Genomic DNA, 19,828 nt, shown 5'->3' with positions numbered 1-19,828 from the left:
AGGTATGGGAATGTGTCAAGAGAGGCACGAGCTGTGTGCTTTCACTTTACTTATTTATTTTATTTAAAGTGCTCTGACTGTCAGCCCCGGGTGGCTAGGGATTGTGCAGAAGGGCCATGCACATCTGGGAGGTAGGGGGAGAGGATAAAGGGGATAGCTGGAGCCCCGCTGCCTGGGCTTTTCTCCCCCACCCAATCCCTCACCGGGAGGCAGCTCAGGCTCTCCTTCCCTACCACTCAGTCCCTCACCTGGGCTCAGGCTCTCCTTCCTCCCTACCCAAATCCCTCACCTGGATGTGGTGGTGGGGCTCCAGCTGCCAGCCCCAGGATGGCAGCAGCAGCGCACAAGTAACGGTGGCGCTAAGTCTGCTGTGAAAAGAGTTACTTGTGCGCTGATGCGGTGCTGCCTTCAGCACCCAGCCAGCAGCCGCTGCTCTCCACTCTGGCTGGACAGCAGTATGTGTGTGGAGGCATAAACGGCCCCCAGATACACAGAAGGGGGGCATGATCAAATACGTTTGAGAACCACTGGCTTAGATAGTCAATAGTTTTAGAGGCAAAACCCCGACATGCAATAGTAATAGAGGCCATACAGCTGAATCAGAAGCAGGTTGTGGGGAACACAGTGGGGAATGGTAGCAATGGGTAAAAGGAAAGAGGAAAAGAAGGATGCCAAAAGGAATTTTCTGCAGTTTCAAGTATATGTGGTGAGAGGAGGCTAGACACATTTCTCAGAACTTTTTAGAAACACAGCCAATCTTGAATGCCTGAAGTTTCACCGTACCTCTGATCCAGGCTCTGCTTGGGCTAGGATTCTGATCAATACTGATGTTCCAGCACATTCCCCCAGAACAGGATAGATAGTTCTTCTAAGCAAAACACATTGCTGCACTATGTGGACAGTGTTGCTATCTAATATCAAAGCATCCTCTTCTTTGATGCGATCTAGTATCAAGGCATCCTCTTCTTCTTTCTTGGTACTTCCCTATTCGGGATCAGCGACTTTTATAGCCTTCTTCCAAAACTCATGATAGTAGGCCAGGCATCTGTGCTGATTGGTCTCTCCAAGGTCCACTGATATTGATTCCATATACCAAGTTTCTGGTCTTCCCATTTGGTTGTCTTCTGTCCACAATCATTTCATGAGCCATCCTAGCATCATAACTCTTGGGGCTCTGCTGGACGTATCCATACCAACATAACCTAGGCTCCCTTAACTTGTCTTCAACTGGGGCAACCTGTATTAGGCCCCTCGTTTCATTTTCTCCCATGGAGTGTCCAATCATCTGACCACCTCAACATCTTCCTTTCCCTTGTGGAGAGCATACTAATTTCCTTCCTTGTGACTGGTCAAGTCTCCGTTCTGTACATTAAGATGGGTTGAATTACAGTTTTATACACTCTATTTTTTATCTTTATCGGCATCTTTTCGTCACAGAAACTGGGGTCAGCTCCCACCATTTGCACTAAGCAGCTGTAGTAAAATGCCAGGCATCACTCATGAGGACACCATCATCAATAACCACTGATCCTAGGCACACCTCTACCCCGATATAACGCTGACCTCGGGAGCAAAAAAAAAAAAATTTTTTACCATGTTATAGGTGAAACTGTGTTATATCGAACTTGCTTTGATCCGCCGGAGCACGCAGCTCCACCCCCCACCCCCGTAGCGCTGCTTTACCGCGTTATATCCAAATTCGTGTTATATGGGTCATGTTACATCAGAGTAGAGGTGTATTTAAATTGTTTCCCTCTTCTAAGCTCTCACCATAAAGAATATCACAGGCAGAGTTCTTCTCCCTCAGTTTTCAGAGCCTTGGTCTTACAACAAAAAGAACGAGGAGTACTTGTGGCACCTTAGAGACTAACAAATTTATTTGAGCATAAGCTTTCGTGGGCTAAAACCCACTTCATTGGATTCATACAGTGGAAAATACAGTAGGAAGATACACACACAGAGAACATGAAAAAATGGGTGTTGCCATACACACTATTACAAGAGTGATCAGTTAAGGTGGGCTATTATCAGCAGGAGAAAAAAAAACAAAACCTTTTGTTGTGACAATCAGGATGGCCCAACAGTTGACAAGAAGGTGTGAGTAACAGTAGGGGAAAAATAAGCATGGAGAAATAGTTTTCTTTGTGCAATGAGCCATCCACTCCCAGTCTTTATTTAAGCCTAATTTAATGGTGTCCAGTTTGCAAATTAATTCCAATTCAGCAGTCTCTCATTGGAGTCTACCACACATATCACTAAGCCAAACCTATTCCAAAGCTGCTCGCTTCATAAATTCTCACTTCCGTGACAACCGCAATCAAAAAGGGGCTCAACGCTGATCCCTGATGTAGGCCAACGTTTACTGAAAATTCTCTGCTATATATATTTAGTTTTGATCATATATATCCTGGGTAAGATGGACATATCTTTCTGGTGCACCTTTCTGCCACAAACGCCACCAAACTAGTTCTCTTGGTAAATGATCATATGCCTTCTCCAGGTCCACAAAGACCAAGTGCTGTCTCTTCACTCCAAACATTTCCATTTGGATTTGTAGCACAAATATGGCATCCATTGTGCTTCTTCCTCGCATGCATCCATACGCACATTTCCAGGATGTACTTCCCAAATAATGATTATTTCACAGGCTGCTGGTTGGCCTGGCATAAGAAGACAGGTTCACAATCTGATACTTGGTCATTAGTGATGTCAAATGATATGTTAGCATTAGAAATTGATACCAAAAAAATCAAACCAATGCAATGAAAATGATGTAAATTCCTGAAAGCAATTTTAATGCTCACTTCATTGGTCTAAGTGGAAAAACGAAGGCCCAAGTATTATAGAAGAGTCCATTCAAGCTCTAGATACTATCAAACTAGATTTTTAACTGCAGGTTTTGGCAACATACATGAACCACTCAAACATCTCTCTCGTGGTTTATGTTGCACCAGAAAAAAAAAATTCGCATGTGTTGTAGAGCAGTGATTCTCAACCAAGGATCCGGGGCCCACTGGGGGGCGCAAGCAGGTTTCAGGGGGTCTGCCAAAATAAACCAGAAAGCAGGGCTGGTGTTAGACTCACTGGGGTCTGGGACTGAAGCCTGAGCCCCACCACCCTAGCCGAAGCTCGAGCAAATTAGCTTTGCAGGTCCCCTGTTATGTGTAAGGTGACCAGATCAGAGGAAGAAAATATCAGGACACTGGGGGGCGGCAAAAAAAAAAAAAAAAAAAAAGCCAAGTGCTGCCTGCTGAGCAAACGAAATATCGGGACAAATTGCGTCCCGACCAGACATCGGTTGGGACGCGGGACAAACAGCTAAACCAGGCAGTTGCCCTGCTTGCTACCCCCTAATGCCAGCCCTGGCTTTTCATCTACTCCATATGCAGAAAAAGAGTTGTTGTGGTACAGGTGGGCCATGAAGTTTTTATAGCATGTTGGGGGGCCCCAGAAAGAAAAAGGTTGAGAACCCTTGTGTAGAGTTTTTCTTTTTCTCTGCCTGTGCATAATGTGTTTTGGTTACATTCTTAGTTTCAGTACTGTCCCTGTTCAGAAGAATGGAAGTAGTTAGGAGAGAGACAGGAACAATCAGAGGGGCCAGTGAATGTACACAAATCTGGAGTGCAGTGTTGATGGGTCTCTAGCAGAGGAGCTGGAATTTTTTCTGACACTATTGTAGCTATTATTTTGGTGCGCTTAAAGATTTTTTTCAGACTCTGCAAGAAATACTATTTTTTGATAGGTCAAGGAAGGATGTTACCACTTATTTTAGCATGATTTATTCTACCTCCTCCCTAAAATAGAATATTTTATTTATATTTAAGTACAAAATTTACTTTGTGGTGCCTTAGTAATTTGAAAAGACACGTTTTCAGCATGGAGGATGGGGAGTTCGCTACAGGACTCCCTTTCAAAGTAAGAGACTTCACAGAGATGATTTTCAGTCTTTGAAAATCAACAGGAGTTAAGCACTTACCATCTATGCCTTTGAAAATCTTCCCCTACAAGGCGAAGTTTGAGCATCACTTTACAAATCTGCCTTACAATTGCATCTTTCTCCTTAAGATTGAGCTTCTCCCCCAGGTCCCAGCACTGAGGGCCTCCAGTCAATGAGCCTAATTCTATAAATCAAGAGTAGCTCAACTGAAACCGAGAGCGACACTACTATAAAGCCAGTGTAAGTGTGATCAGAATCAGACTCAACAGGAGTTGAGGACACTCCATGCCAAGCAAGATCAAGCCCCAAACCCACATATTTCAGTGTAAAAACAAAACAAACAGGGGTCAGGAAGAGTCTCTCATATCTTGAGCCAAATCCCAGTCTTTTACTAGGGCAAAATTCCCCTTGACTTCAGGGTTTTACTCAAGTAAGGACTATGGCCCATATGGTTTAAATTAGAAAACTAGAATTACAAGAACAATATACAAGGTTATAATTATAGTCTGAAGTTAGTGAAGTCATGCACATTTACACCCGCTCAGGATCTGGCCCAATATGTGTAAAATTTCCCTTTGTTCAGATCATCTCGTCACCTTCCCTCTCTCGCTCCCCCTATTAATTGATCTTCACGTCCATAAAGGGGGAAAATTCTGCAAGCTTGCAGCTGCTAAACTCTAATGATAAATGCCTGCCAACTAATAAAACTGTAATTATAAACCCGAGCTCAACACATCCTGAACAAAATGTCCATTGCTGACACCAGGGTCACCCTCAGCTCCTCCCACTTCTGCACTTGTGAAAAGCAATAATTAAAGCTGCATTCCGTTCAGGACTGCAAACAGATTGGAATCAGTACATAGTAGGTCTGCAACTGCTGTGGTCACTTTGCAGTGTTCTGTTAATATTAAAATGGCTAGGCATGTTCAGAAAACTGCATGTTTATCTCTCAGAGCTCCAGCTGCAATCTGCTTTAATGGCACCATATGGTGATTTGCAGACAAAACATTTTGGAGGAAGAAAGTTAACTGGAAACAATTATGCAACCAAACTATCTAACAGACCCTGATTCTGCACCCACTCACGGTGATATAAATTAGGAGTAACTCCACTGACGTTGATGGAGTTACAACAGTTTTACACTGTTCTAAGAGAAATCAATATCTTTGGAATCATGTCCGTATCTTTAGAAGCCACTCACTCACTCTCTAGGGTGGAGCCAGTGTTCTGCAAATCCAGAACAAAATTATGAAGAAGATGAAATTGACATCTATTAGAACAGCACCTTCCTATTGCAAGCAAAATGCCCTTCAAAGACACTTACCAGTCAAATTCTGCTTGCTTTGTTCTAAAGTGGAACTATACTATTAAGACATTATAGAATAGCATAACAAAAAACAAGAGTTTTGGGAATGGTTTTGGAATGCATAACTTCACCCATTGACTTATGTGGGGCTGCTCATGTAAGTAAAGTTACAGAAGCACTCATGACCCCAGTCCTACAGATATTTAAGTCTGGGCTTACAGGATGGCATAATCTGAATATCAATGTGGATTCCAATACTATTGGCCACATAACAGGATAGCAGAAAATATTTTACCTGGAATTCTACCTACCAAAATGCCAGCATCCAACAGTTTGCAACACTCTGGAAGACTCTAGTTTAATAGCCCTAAACCCCATTTCCAATCTTAAGAGCAGTTTATATCCACTGACATCACTTTAATCAAAAATAACCCTCCAGGGTCAATGTGCGTAATGGTCAATGGTGTTCCGCCTCACATTATTCTAGTGTTCCTTTTAGATGTCTGGAACCCTCCCACTGTCAGATGAAGGTAGGAACCCCCTCTTTTTTCATCAGGAACAGGGGATAGAGCCAGCAGGAGCTAGGGGAGCACAGGCTGCTTGAAGAAAACAGCAGCTACTTAAGGTGCATGGGGAAGGAGAGAATGATCCTGTGTCTCTTCTGGAAAAGAATGTTGGATAGTCTTGGGTGCGGGAGGGTAAAAGGAGGTAGAGAGGACAGAGACAAGGAGTGGATGGAAGGTGTGAAAGACGAGCAGGAAAGAAAATGAGTGAGTGAGTGTGTGTGTGTGTGAGAGAGAGAGAGAAAGCCCCTGAGGAGCTGATCACCTTCTCCTTGCTATCAAGCTGATGTGTAGTCAGCCTGTTTCTATTCTTTTTCCAGCAGTCTTTTGATTTGCTGCTAGGAGAAGAGAGAGGGGGGTTATAGGGTATAGGAAGTACTGTAGTTGACGGTAAACCTGAGTAAACCAAGTTTACCTACTTCTCATTTGGGAATATGGAATTTAATTTAGGTTAAGTTACCTACTTCTTTTCTTTTCTTTTTTAACACTACGCCACTAGACCTGGGCACCTTTCATCACCAGCCTTGTCTCTCACATAGACCTTTGAGTGGTGGGGGAAAAGAAGATGACAGAGGAATACCAGGAGAAGAATAGTCAACTTTTCCCTGAAAATGTCCTGCTGCCTGACCTTTCAAGGTAGGAATCCCGCCTGAGTGCTCCAGTGGCTCTGCTGGTGTACTGAGAGGCCATGTCAGTCCCTTAGGTATCCAGGTCTCAAACTTGTAAGGCTTTACATAGCAGAACGAATGTCCCAAATTAGGCTTGGCTGCAGAGAGTCAATGCAGTCATCACAGAATTGGTGTGATATGCTTTCTTCAGCTCACACTGCCAAGCAAGCAGCTGAAGTCTGTGCTACTGTAGCTTCTAAACAGTCTTCAGTGCTAGCATCACATAAACAGTCCTGCAGTAATCCTGTTTATTGATTTGGTATTCATAATTGTGGCAAGGCCATCGTTAGACAAACAGGTGCAATCATCACCATTTACAGATTTGTGTATAAAGGCACTTTTGGGTACCTGTATTAGCAGAGAATTCAAGAGCATCTCCAAATTGTGAGCCTCCTGGACATAAATTAGGTGAATCCCCTCCAAAATAATTCTATATGCGTCACTTGGCATCACCTCTTTCTTGTCTACAATGAGCTTTGGCCACGCCCTCACCTAAGTCTATAACTCTGCCCGGCCTGGGAGAGAACACACTGCTCATTCTTGAAGAGACTGAGAGCTGTATATCAGCTGCATGCTGTATTACAGCCAGACTATCTCCCCGTTTCACACAGTGGCTTCAGAAATGTAAAGCAGCAAGTGGCAGAATACTTGCAGAATTCTGAAGATGAACAACTGTCCCGCATTAGCCTTTGCTGTTTAGTTTATCAAAAAGACGACTGACAGGTGACTTGATTATGGTGGATACTTACCTTGGTAAGTAGAAAATACTGGGTACTAAATGCCTCTTTAATCTCGCAGAGAAAAGTATAACAAGGAGCAATGGCTGGAAGTTAAAGCCAGACAAATTCAATTAGAAGCAAAGTGTAAGTCTTTAACAATGAGGATAATTAATCAATGGAACAAACTACCAAGGGAAGTCATGCATTCTCCATCTCTTGAGGTCTTCAAATCAAAACTGGATGCTTTTCTGGAAGATCTGCTTTCAGGAGCATGCACAAGAGGGGACAAGCAGGGATACAGTCCCCCCAATCAGTTGGGGCACAGAATTCCTCCGGGGCCAGAGATGACAGCTCCTCCGGCTGCAGGGGGAGAGCGAGTCCCTCCAAAAGTGGCCAAATTTTTTTTCCCGTGCACACCCCTGTCTGCTTTAGTCAAACACAATTGTGGATTAATGCACACACAATGCAAGGATAATGGAATAAAATTCTATGGCCTGAAATATACAGGAGGTCAGACTAGATGATCTAATGATCCCTCTGGCCTTAAATTCTGTGATTCTTCTAGAAGTCTGAAAACCCCCAACCAATGCCATCTATTCCAACAAAGGGCCACAGGTGGGCAGCAAAATCTTGTGGCCAGCACAATTGAAGATGGATAACAAGCCTGAAAGATGCAGCATCAACATGTGACCTCTGTCTATTGCTAGATGGAAATCATCCATAAATGAGACTACATCAGTCTCCCAGCCATACCCGTGCCAAAGCCAGATTGAAAAGGAGGGACCAAGGAAAAAGAAATCAGAGGATTCTAGGTGAAACAAAAGCTGCCTTGCTGCAGACTTCCCGATATCCTTATCCATGTGGGGAAGGTTAGAAACAAAGCAATGATTGCCAAATCAGTCTCAATGGAAGATTTCTTGAGCAATGGTTTAATGATCTTTCGGTTGAGAGAAGCTGGTTTTCCTGCAGGAGGACAGGGAACATTAACAATCTCAAAAACAGATCCAGTATTTTCCCCACTCAATTTCACTAGCCATGAGGTGCAAGCCAAAATACCTCTCACCTCCTTTGGATGCACTGTGCATGTGCGCGCACACTCTTATGTAATGCATGTTGTAAGACTGCCCCCTCAGTCAAAAGATGTGCACCAAATTCTAGGAAGGATAATGTAAACTTGATGCAATTAAAAACAAATAAAAGGCTGCAGAGCCATTTCTCTTCTCACATAAAGTACTGAGATGGGCAGAATTGTGAGCCTGAATTGTTACAGCTTTGGACATCATGGAAAATATATGGCTTTTGCTAGTGATGGGACTTTCCTTCTTACTACGAAGAGCAACCCATGCCAAAACAGACAGCAGCCCGTACAACACCTTCAAAGAAGATAAAGAACCTGCTGGAAACCAGAGTTCTGTCCTAGCGATGACAGGAATCAAAAAACACAGCGCTGTTTGTGCAGCTTCATACAAAACTAAAAGCAACAGATATCACATTTACACGAGAAATAAGTGCCAAGGAGAGGAAATAAAGGTAACCCACTGAAAGACAGAACAGAATAAATGCATTATTAACTGACAAGATTTACATCTAAAATGTCCATGAAATTAAGCAGTAATAAAAGCTTTTACTTTTATAACACCCACACTGACCTACTTTTACATGTCCCTTGTCATGTAGAACAAGGGATTCCAAAATGCTGCTGTTAGGAGGTATAAATGGTGTGTGATGATTTTAAGCAGGAGATTTCAAAGTCCTAAGCACTAGGATCAAATTGTACCTACTAACTATTACCAAGTGTTACTCACCATATATGAAGGGAATATTAAAACCCGCTTGTGCTTGCCACATGGCCACTGAGGATCATCTAAAAGATTTGGGTCATAGTCAATATAGTCTCCCAGGTCACTGCCTATAAAGAACATATAAAAAAAGTGATTGAACAATTAACTGCATCAAGAGATGTCTTAGACTTAACATGTGCAGCAAGCAAGTTTTCAATCAATGGACAAAATTACCTCTGTCTGGGACTTCTGAAGGAGCCTAAGGGAGATAGCGGCAACAAAATCCTGTTGAAATTGAATAGTAGCTTGGTGCCTGCTTCTCTTAGGCCTTTGAAAATCATAAACTCTCTTGCTTGCCATTCCTTTTAAACACACAGAAGTGTCCCTTCCACAGACGTGTGTAAGAAACCCTTGGATACATTAAAGTTGTAGTGCATGTAAAGTCCCCAAGCTTCAATGACAATATAATTTGCAGAAAGATGCTGAACCTACTGTTTATGAATATAACCTGTAATTCTCCAAGCTCTGAATTCACAACTCTTTGTGAATTTACATAGTGTAGCCGTGAGTCATAAGTTTGCCATCTAAATGTTGATCTTTGTATTACAGTACACATACCCCTTCATACTTAGATGAGAGGTACATGTAGTAAAATCAGATCAAGGACATGGGGGAAAGTTTCAATTTTTTTTAAATCAGCAAGTGAATATGATAAAGCCTCTGCCTTGATTTTTCTTCTATTTATACAGACCTTTTGAGTTGCTTCAGGTAAAATGTAAAGATATCCTAAACATATAGTGCTTTAGCTACTACTTTTGGGGGTGTGGGAGAAAAAGCCTTGTTTGTTCTGATATTGAAAATGCAACCTTCATTATTCATAATGCAAAAAGCCACAAGTAAGATTTTTACATCTATGACTTTGATACCAACATTTGTTTCTTCCACAGTAATTTAGAGCGAGACAAAGTTGGCCCTTATGTATGATGATCAAAAAATAGACAGCCACTGAGGGAGTCACAGTAAGTGAGAGTGGTGGGTAGGAAGATGGTAATGGGCTACATGCCACAGTAATATTATTCATTTGAGATTCTATGAACTTGATACCAATTTGGCTAAGCAAAGTATAGGCAACTAGAAAAAGTTTTTTCCAAAATCTACATCACCCATTACTTTGTTTGGAGACTGAACTTTGCTTCATTTAAAAAAAAAAAAATAATTCCTCCCAGCAAACAACAATGTGAAGAACTTCCTATAGCAAGTATGAGAAGGGATATTAAAATAAATAACTCCTACGAAGTTACCTGTGTCAATGCTCCCCTGCGTGCTGTTAGCTCTTGCCAAGGAAAGGCTACGATGGCTTGCATTGCGAAATTGGGAGAAGGAGGAGGTGGAGTCAATTGTGTTTCTCCGTGTTCCCAAGGCATTGGTTGGAAATAGAAACTGTGTGTAAGAAACAGTCTAGACAGAAAAAGCCAGAATAGGCACACAGTTAATCACACAACTCAGCCTTAATAGGATCCGACTGATGTGACTGGGTTTGAAATTGGGGACGCCATGCAGTGTGGCTGGCATTTACCATCAAATTCAATTTTTTGTGTTTCAGATTTTGAGTTAATCACAGATTAATACCAGCCACTTGTTTTCCTTTCAGTGTGATCAGTTCATCCATGCTGAAAAACTTTTGCATACATGTTATGCCCTTTGTAAACAAGCAGATACAGTATATTATATTTACCAAATCCTAATGAAGGACCTAATTCTAAATCCATTGAAGTCAGCTGAAAGATTCCCATTGACTTCAGTTGATTTTAGATAAGGCCTCACCTGTATTTTTTACTCCTAGGAAAGCTGTAGCAGTTTTCCACAATTTCTTTACTGAAACAGCATTCCTATAAACCGGTTCTTAAGCACAGCTGGGACCAGAGTGAATTTGCTTGAACAGTAATATCAGTTGTTTCAGGATTAAATGTTTCTGAAGCTACTTTTTAGTCCTAACATTTTAGTTAGTGTGGGAGATATTAGACACTGGTATGCTGCAATTGGTCTGTTGCCTATCAACATGGAATAAAGATGAATGAAAGATTTGCAGTGAATAGTTTATTTGATTAATTTCCTTTTTTATCCACTTATGCATTTAACAGGAAACAGGTATTATTTTCTCAAATGTATAGAGCCTTGCGCGGATACAAAATTTGTATCTGCATTCGATCCACAAAAACAGTCCACGGATGCAGATATCCATGGATATAAAGCAGATATCCACAGATTTGCAGGGCTCTACAAATGTATTTGTTATTCAAAATTAATCATGGAATAATTTCAACAAATAATTTTTAGTCTGCTGATGCTTTATAAGCAGTTCATTGTGTGTATATCAAATTCAAAATGTGAGCAGTGTTTAGTTTTGATTGGGCATATAGGTCACAGATTGTAAGATCTCTGGGGCAGGGACCATCTCTTTGCTATGTGTGTGTACAATGCCTAGCACAGTGAGGCTGGGGCCTTTAGTCCCTACCACGATACAAATAATAATAAATAGCAAGGTATTGTTTCTATTACTCCTTGGATGAGTATAACTAGTTGAACTAGGTTTTCAGCACAAATACTTGCATTTGAGTCAGATATTCTCTATGCTTAAAAATTGTTTCCCCAAAGTTTCAGAATTAATATTTTTATTCAAACAAACAAACGTGTGGATATTCTGAGGCATTCACACAGCACAAAGGTAATGTTACTGCTATATTTCACGTATAAGATTCACTAAAATAAAAAGGGAAGCTGTAATGCTGCTTATTTGTAATACCACCTAACACATGATTTTCTAACACCAATTAATACACTATGAAGTGATCTGTTGAGGACAGAGCAGTGCTATTGGATTTACTAATAATCTGTAGCCCTAATTATGACCAGAGGATGATTTCTTCAGGAAAAAAACTAGTTGGTTTGCACTGACCGCTTGCACACTTTCTTTTCCATTCATTTTATAATAATTCAGTATGTACTGCATTGTAACCTATTCTCTTACATTATGTAGATTACAATGCAACATGTAATTTGCACTTGGCTTTAGTTATTTTACATTTTCATCATAAAATTAGATCTAATAAGCTAACATTCTTACCTTCCCATCAGCCCCTAGTTCCACGCCTTCAAGACCAATTATCTCTTTTAAACACACTCCTCCAGTAGGCACACAACGTCCTCCTTCTAATTTCATATCTCTGGAAAACAGAAGCCAGTAATAAACACATTTTCCTAAGATGGGAGCAGAAACACTGTCTATTGCTACCCTCCACCAAAGACCGATGAAATAAGATAATAAAATTAATAAAACATACAATACAGAAAGTTCAGATCAGACAACTTCTACATACTGCACTATACTACTGAAAATACTTTATAGCTATAAATTCTATAAAACTTTATAGTTTATGTTTTACCCATACAGAACAGAAACCAAACCAACCAACCCCAAGTGAATCAAAGAAAGGTGCACCATACTGGAATTGGGAATCATAACACATCTGTCTCATAACCAAAAGGAAAGGAAGAGGATAAAGAGTAGGGTAAGGAGATCCACAAATGACTGCTTCCCTGCAACTGCAGGATTTATCTTCTGGGATTTGCCCACCTGATCCCTACATAGGCCTGAAAACACGTCAGCACATATTTAAATCCTCCCCTCTTGAGCATGGGCTTAGCTTTAAAACACATGCTTAAATCCCATTAACTACAATGGAACTTTAAAATGTGCTTAACATTAGGCACATGCTTAAGCATCTCTATTCAGGAAGGGCACTATAGGCCTCAGTTCAGAAAAGCACTTTAAGCACATGCCTAATCAAATTGGTTTCAATGAGACTACTCAAGTTAAGCATGTGCTTAAGTCCTTTGCTGGGTTGGGGCCTTCGGCCCAAAACAACTGGAAAGTCACCATAGCGGTGTTAAAGATGAGACACACTGTGAGGCATCTCACTGGACTTGCGGCTAAAGGATTGGGGCCTTAGTTTGTGAATCTTCAGGAGTTTACCCTGTCCTGCTTCCTTCTGTCCACAATGCAAACTGTCATTCAGTGTATTCTCCCTCAAAGCTGGAGGGAGGGGAGGGAAGCTAAGCTCTCCATAAATTACAATAAACTTTTATGAACAGCAAAATGTATCCACCTTCTGGATAAGGTGTTTCTATAATAAAACAAGACTTTGTACTGGGTATTTAACCCTTTGTAAAAATGTAAATTTTTAAGTGAATTTAACTTAGTACAATGCTACATTCTCATTTTGTTACCTGATATTTTACTGAGCGATCAGAACAATTATATAAAAATAACCTTCTAGCAGAAGCACCAGATTAAGTTCTGTGCACTTGGGGAATAAGAGGCTTAAAGGAACACTTTCTATTAAAAGGAAAAAAATCATTTAAATGATACCACATACGATATTTAACACCCTACTGCATTAGTTCCACAACATAAAAACTTTATTCTAAACAAATACATTTGAAATTAATATACGTTAAAAAATTCCCAAGATGCTAAATTAATTCTTTGAAATAATATGAAAGTACTCTAGTCTCCTTCCTAAAAAGATTAGGGAGACTATAGAGGAAATTATGCCATTATACAAAACAAAAACCCAAAGGAACAGTTTTTATTTAATGCAATCAAAGGGAAAAACCAAAGTTAGGTATCTTTGCTAACATTCAAAAGGGAGCAAGCGGGCATACTTTAAAAAATCAGCACAGCTGTCTTTCAGAAATGTAGCCTATGAAGACTTAAAAGGAACTGATTCTTCTGTTGGTGAGATCAGGGGCAGCTGACAAGTAAGAGTACAAACTACATTTCCTAAACATTAGCTGAAGTTTAATGAGGAATGGTGCCTCAATCTTCTCTGTCACTTTTACTTTATTGAAATGAACGTACATCCCTGGGGCCCTGCTACTACAGTGCATTTATTCTCATTCCACTCAAAATTAAGTACTGTTCTGAAAGTGCCACCTAGAAACACTTTTCAGTCTTCTCCTTTCCCAAAGCCTATACTTGTAGGTAATATCTGCCTGCTCACTTTGTAAAACATAGTGGTAAAATATTACTGTTTGGAACCTATCGCCCTTGGGCTAGAAAGAACTTAATTCCTTTTCCTGTAGAGGACTGGTCTAAAATATTGGGCATGTTCTTCTTTACATATAAATGAAGAGACCACTTTAGTGCAGGCACATCCTTCTCCCACATAATAAAGGACTGTGGAGAACAGTGCTTACTCAGAGCATGTAATTCTCTCGGGCCTGGTCTACACTCTACTATTGTTCTTTTGCCCATTACCAAGACCTAAAGCAATCCAAGTTTATGTGCGTGGGCCAGGCCGAATGGCATAGGAGGCCCCAAAGACTCACATGGGCTCCCTGCAGAGCCAGACGCATTTAAAAAAACCAACCAACCAACAACCTTTTTGGAGCCTAGGCAAAGTCATTCTGTAGTTACCTTTTTTCTGGAACTATTAATGCAGGGCCAGACTGCAGAAGTTCATTGTACGGGGGGATGCAGAGAACTAGGGATGTGTGCAAGGAGCCTCTCCCCACTATAACTCAGTAAGCAACCTGTCACAGTTGCAATCCCTGCATTCAGGAGAGCACAGTTAAACACCTGGGGATTACATGGGCCCCCACAGCAGGTAGAGGAGGAGCTGGAACATGTCTGTTTCTTCCTATACAGCTTGCTGAGTGGCCAGTCACACCGGGGGGAGAGACTCCATTGTTCTTTAGGCGCAGTTTCTGCAACACCCCTGTGTACCAGAGAGAGACTGTAACTGTTAAGGCTCTGTTCCTCAGGGGATGCTTCTTTACTTTGCTCAGAGGCTAACTGCCACTGTTTGGCCCCCAGACGATCTTATATATATTATTTCTAAGGCTCCAAACTCTGTGTTTTTATTATTTATAGTGTGGTAGCACTATTGTAATGACTGGGGCCTGGTCGGTCTAACCCACTTGTGAGCCTGACTGTGTGAAAGTGGATAAAGAATTTATGAAGTTTCACAATAACCTCTAACAATAAATGTGGCTGTGGAAAAAGTGCCACAGGGAGACAGACTGAATTAGTCCAAACAAAGAGGCTACTGATATACTTCAAGGATTGTATTAGAGTTATACCTGTAAACAAGAAAAGTGTTGGACCGGTAACCAAAACTGGTGTGTCGGAAATTAGTCCTAATTGCTAGACAAAATAATAAGAATGGGCTGTTCCACCCATCACTCCCTTTTGGGGTCCTCAAAAAGAAACTCTGGGGAAGAAAGCTGGCTACCCTGATGCTGGCTGACTGAAAGATCAGAGAACAGAAAGGAGCAACCTTCACCATCCTTGCTGCCATCCCCCCATATTTTCTGAGACCCTGGGATTTACCAGGATACCATTGGGCCTTCATTGCCTGAACCCGAGAGAGATCCTGACCTGACCAGACCAGACCAGAGAGGGGACCCAGATAACATTGCAACTTCCACGGGCTCTGGCTAAATCCCAAACACCATCTGGGATGTGAGACTTTGTCACTTTGCCCCATTGTGTCCTTTTCCTTTCCCACCTTATTTCTTCTCTTTCCTATCCCTCTTTCTTTTGCCTTCTGTTCTATAATGAGAGTCTGACTTAGCCAGGTAAGTCTGTATATTTTGCAACACTGCCATAAGCCTGTGAGTAGAGATGAAACTTAAAAAGCCCGACACCGGTACAAGTTTGCCAGGTCTCAGAGTGGCTGATAAAAGGATGTGCTATGCCTGTGTTTGTTTCAGCAGTGCAATTGCAAATGAAGGTCAACACCAGAAGCTGCATTTTCTATCTTTGCAATTCTTTTGTGTCTTCTTGGAAACAACAACAACAGCTCCAACCATTTCAACTACCTTCTTCTCTTTTCCCCCCACAAGGACAGTTATCACTATCATTCATACCATATAAGAGACTGTCAAAGAGGGGGATTTCTTCTAAAGACTCTCTCCAGTTAAAGGAAAGGGAAACAAGGGATGTTATTAAAATAAAAGTCTTACTTATTACCTTCCATGTCAGGGTGAGGGTCTCTTGCATTACCTTAGTGGATAATAATGCACTTAGGTCCTGATTCTCTTCATGCATTGTTTTTTGTCTCCACTCACTTCTATGCAGTTATCCCAGATTTACATAAGAGTTACAGGAAAATCAAGACCTAAACATTTTATTTGTGCACTTTGTATCAGGAAATGCGGTGCTGGGTGCATGCTATTTACCTACTGTATGTAAAAAATTAGTTTTGACAGGGTTCAGCGCTCAACATGCTGGTTATTTGAGAGCTACAGTGAAAGTAGTGAAAATGTGCTGTTTTCTCTCTCTGCATTTTACTGCTGTACCACGGCATTTTTCCTGGAACAGCAGAGTGTGACTTGTGATACCATGGCAAAATTATTATAGGATAATTACTGGTTTTGATTATTTCTGCCCTATATAGGAAAGAATAAACAATCAGAATAAACAAAAATCAGAGCAGGAACTCTTACCACATGCATTTTAAGCATGGATTAGCAGTCCGTAAATCACACATTATTGGATTCAGTAATGAAACATTTCTTGAATGATTCTAAAATGGATTCCTATAAAACCCACTGCAAGATTCCTGCTGTGCACTTGCTCTTTAAATGACAACACTAGCTGAACATTTCTGTGAATTATTTAAAAGTCAATTAAATATTAACCTGACTCCCAGAAACCTAAAAAGAAAAAAAAAGTCTATTTACAACAACAGGTGCCTGGTAAGTGAATTTTATTTGGAAATGTAAACTCTTCGGGGGATATGGTTAGGAGTAAATATACTCGATGATCCCAGACCATTACAGATTAATTAAGACTAGCCTGAAAACAACAGCACTTCAAATTCATGGGAATCCAAAGTAAAATATTGTTCTCATCCTTCACAGTGAAGAACTCCTATTTTATTGACTCTGTTGCAGGGATAAGGGTAATTACAGCTTTGGCAAGGATCAGATGCCAGACATACCAACAACAAGCCTTTCCTTGACATGCTGACTGAGTCTGCCCACCATAACTGGGCTCCAGTTTTTCACTTCCTAATTGCACTTATTACTGGAACAAGAACTATGGCTACAGTGTATTGGCAGAGGAATCTGAGAAACTGGTACAAAGTCCCTTACAATTGTGTCGTGTACTCTCACTAAGCATATCAAGGACTCAGCATTTCAGCTTCTGCCTTGATATTTTACCTAATATAAGAGAAATCTCAGAAAAATAAATCCTACCACCTTAATGAGGTTTCCTGCTTAATCTCAATATCATGCCAAAAATACACATAACAATGAAGCTTACACTTCTGACATTAAATAATCTGTAGACTTTGAAAAATTCTCACTATGTGGGAACAAAATTAATATGAGGGGAAAAAAGCCTATGAATCTGTAATTTTCCACAGCACTATTATTAGTTTTTTTGTTGTGTGGGAGGGGTAGGGTAAAGTAAAGCAAGGAGCATTTAGCTTTTTCTTTTACTTTCTAAGAATAGATGGAGTTCCTGTTCACCATGTCTACAGAATGATAAACATTCAGGAAATGTGTGCCTGAGGTTGATGATGACTTCATCTAAATTGCCTTGCATACCAAGTTCTGACAAAGGAAAAAAATAACACAAGAAACTTTAGGTTACGTCTACACAGCAGCCAGGAGGTGCAGTTTCCAGTTTAGGAAGACATACAAGTGGTAGCTCTGCTTGAGTGCCAATCAATCACTTTAGATCACTATCATATTTTTTTAATGTACATATTTTGTCTGTGAGACATGCATGTTTATCTCAGCCATGCCAAATAAGTCTGTATGATGTCAGTATAAATCATGCTCAGAAGAGTAAGATTTTGTTCCTTCTTACTGCAGAAACATGAAGATCATAAATACTTTAACCATAAAGAACCTTTCTGAAGCTGAAATGTAACAAGCACAACAAGTTTGTTGTGGTACTAGACAGGAGTAGATTTATACACCAAACAGATGCAGTGCTTTATAGTGCAACGGCCATTCATTTTTAAGTTTTATGACATATGGTTTCTTTGCACTTAATATAAATAAAATTACAGTCAAAGTCAATCACACACCCCAAGCAATGCAGCTTCCTGCAGTTCCCATTAACTTCACTGTGGGTGTTAAGCATCTCTCAGATTTGGCCCATAATTATCATGGGAAATAGAGTGTTTATTATTCAAAAATTCAGATGAAGCAATAACATTGTTGCAATATTCCCAGTATATTACAAATGTGTTATGCTGATGTTACATTAGTGAGGGTGACCCATGCCACTAGTCAGTACTTAGCTATCTCACAGCGGTATTCTACAGATTATTTTACTTTGGGCTAGATTGTGGCACGTAGTTGAGCCCATGGAAATTCACAGATTCCAAGGTCAGAAGGGACCATTGTGATCATCTACTCTGACCTCCTGTATAGCACAGGCAATAGAATGTCCCCAAAATAATTCCCAGAGCAGATCTTTTAGAAAAACATCCAAAGCTTGATTTTAAAATGGTCAGTGATAGAGAATCCATCATGGCCCTTGGTAAATTCTTCCAACAGTTAATTACTCTCACAGTATTTACACCTTCTTTCCAGTCTGAATTTGTCTAGCCTCAACTTCGTCATTGGATCGTATTATTCCTTTCTCTCCTAGATTGAATATTGCTAAATATCTGTTCCCCATATAGGTATGCATAGACTGTAATCAAGTCACCCCTTCACCTTCTCTTTTTTTTAAGCTAAAGAGATTGAGCTCTCGTCTCTCTTCTCTGAACCCTCTCCAATTTATCAACATCCTTCTTGAATTGTGAGCACCCAAACTGGACACAGTATTCCAGAAGCCGTTGCACCAGTGCCAAATACAGAGGTAAAATAACCTCCATACTCCTATTCAAGATTCCCCTGTTTATGTATCCCAGGATTCCATTAGCTTTTTTGGCCACAGCATCTCACTCAGAGCTTATTTTCAGCTGATTATTCACCATGACACCCAAATCTTTTTCAGACTCACTGCTTCCAAGGATAGAGTTCCTCCATTCTGGAAGTATAGCCTACATTCTTTGCTCCCAGATATACACATTTACATTTAGCCATATTAAAACTACATTGTCTGCTTGCATCCAGTTTACCAAGAAATCCAGATTGTTCTGAATTAGCAACTCAGCCTTTTCATTATTTACCACTCCCCCAATTTTTGTGTCATCCGCAAACTTGCAGTGATGATTTTATGTTTCCTTCCAGGTCATTGATAAAAATGTTAAATAGCACAGAGCCAAGAACCGATCCCCGAGGAACCCCACTGAAAACAGACCTGCTCAATGACTAGTCTGTGTTTACAGTTACATTTTATGACCTAGCAATTAGCCAGTTTTTAATCCATTTAATATGTGCCATGTGACTTTTATATCATTCTAGTTTTTAATCAAAATATTGTGCGGCACTAAGTCAAACACCTTACAGAAGTCTAAGTAAATTATGTCAACACAATTATCTTTATCAATCAAACTTGTAATCTCATAAAAAAATCAGATATGTTTGACAGGATCTGTTTTCCATAAACCCATGTTGATTTGCAATAATTACAATACCCTACTTTAATTCTTTATTAATCGAGTTCCATATTAACTGCTCCATTATCTTGCCTGGGATTGACGTCAGGCTGACATGCCTATAATTACCTGGATCAGCCCGTTTACCCTTTTAAAAAATTGGCATAACATTCACTTTCTTCATCTTCTGGAACTTCCCCAGTGCTCCGAGACTTATTTAAAAATCAGTGTTAATGGTCCAGCAAGCTCCTCAGTCAGCTCTTTTAAAAGTCTTGGATGC

The 19,828-nt window shown here is 40.5% G+C and overlaps 1 protein-coding gene across 2 annotated transcripts in view; it reads right to left on the bottom strand.

Annotated features, from left to right (window-relative positions):
• The window catches only part of CABLES1 (Cdk5 and Abl enzyme substrate 1), a 111,662-nt gene that overhangs the window by 12,099 nt on the left and 79,735 nt on the right, over nt 1–19,828 (bottom strand). For both annotated transcript variants that reach the window (XM_034762762.1, XM_034762761.1), the window contains 3 exons: nt 12,099–12,198; nt 10,276–10,432; nt 8,999–9,102 (listed from right to left, as the gene is read on the bottom strand). In XM_034762762.1, coding sequence (XP_034618653.1) covers nt 8,999–9,102; nt 10,276–10,432; nt 12,099–12,198 — 361 coding nt within the window. The remainder of the gene's footprint in view (nt 1–8,998; nt 9,103–10,275; nt 10,433–12,098; nt 12,199–19,828) is intronic.

The sequence above is a fragment of the Trachemys scripta genome, chromosome 2 (genome assembly GCF_013100865.1).
Source record: "Trachemys scripta elegans isolate TJP31775 chromosome 2, CAS_Tse_1.0, whole genome shotgun sequence".
NCBI classification, from domain to species: Eukaryota; Metazoa; Chordata; order Testudines; family Emydidae; genus Trachemys; species Trachemys scripta.
This window is presented reverse-complemented; position numbering and strand designations above follow the sequence as displayed.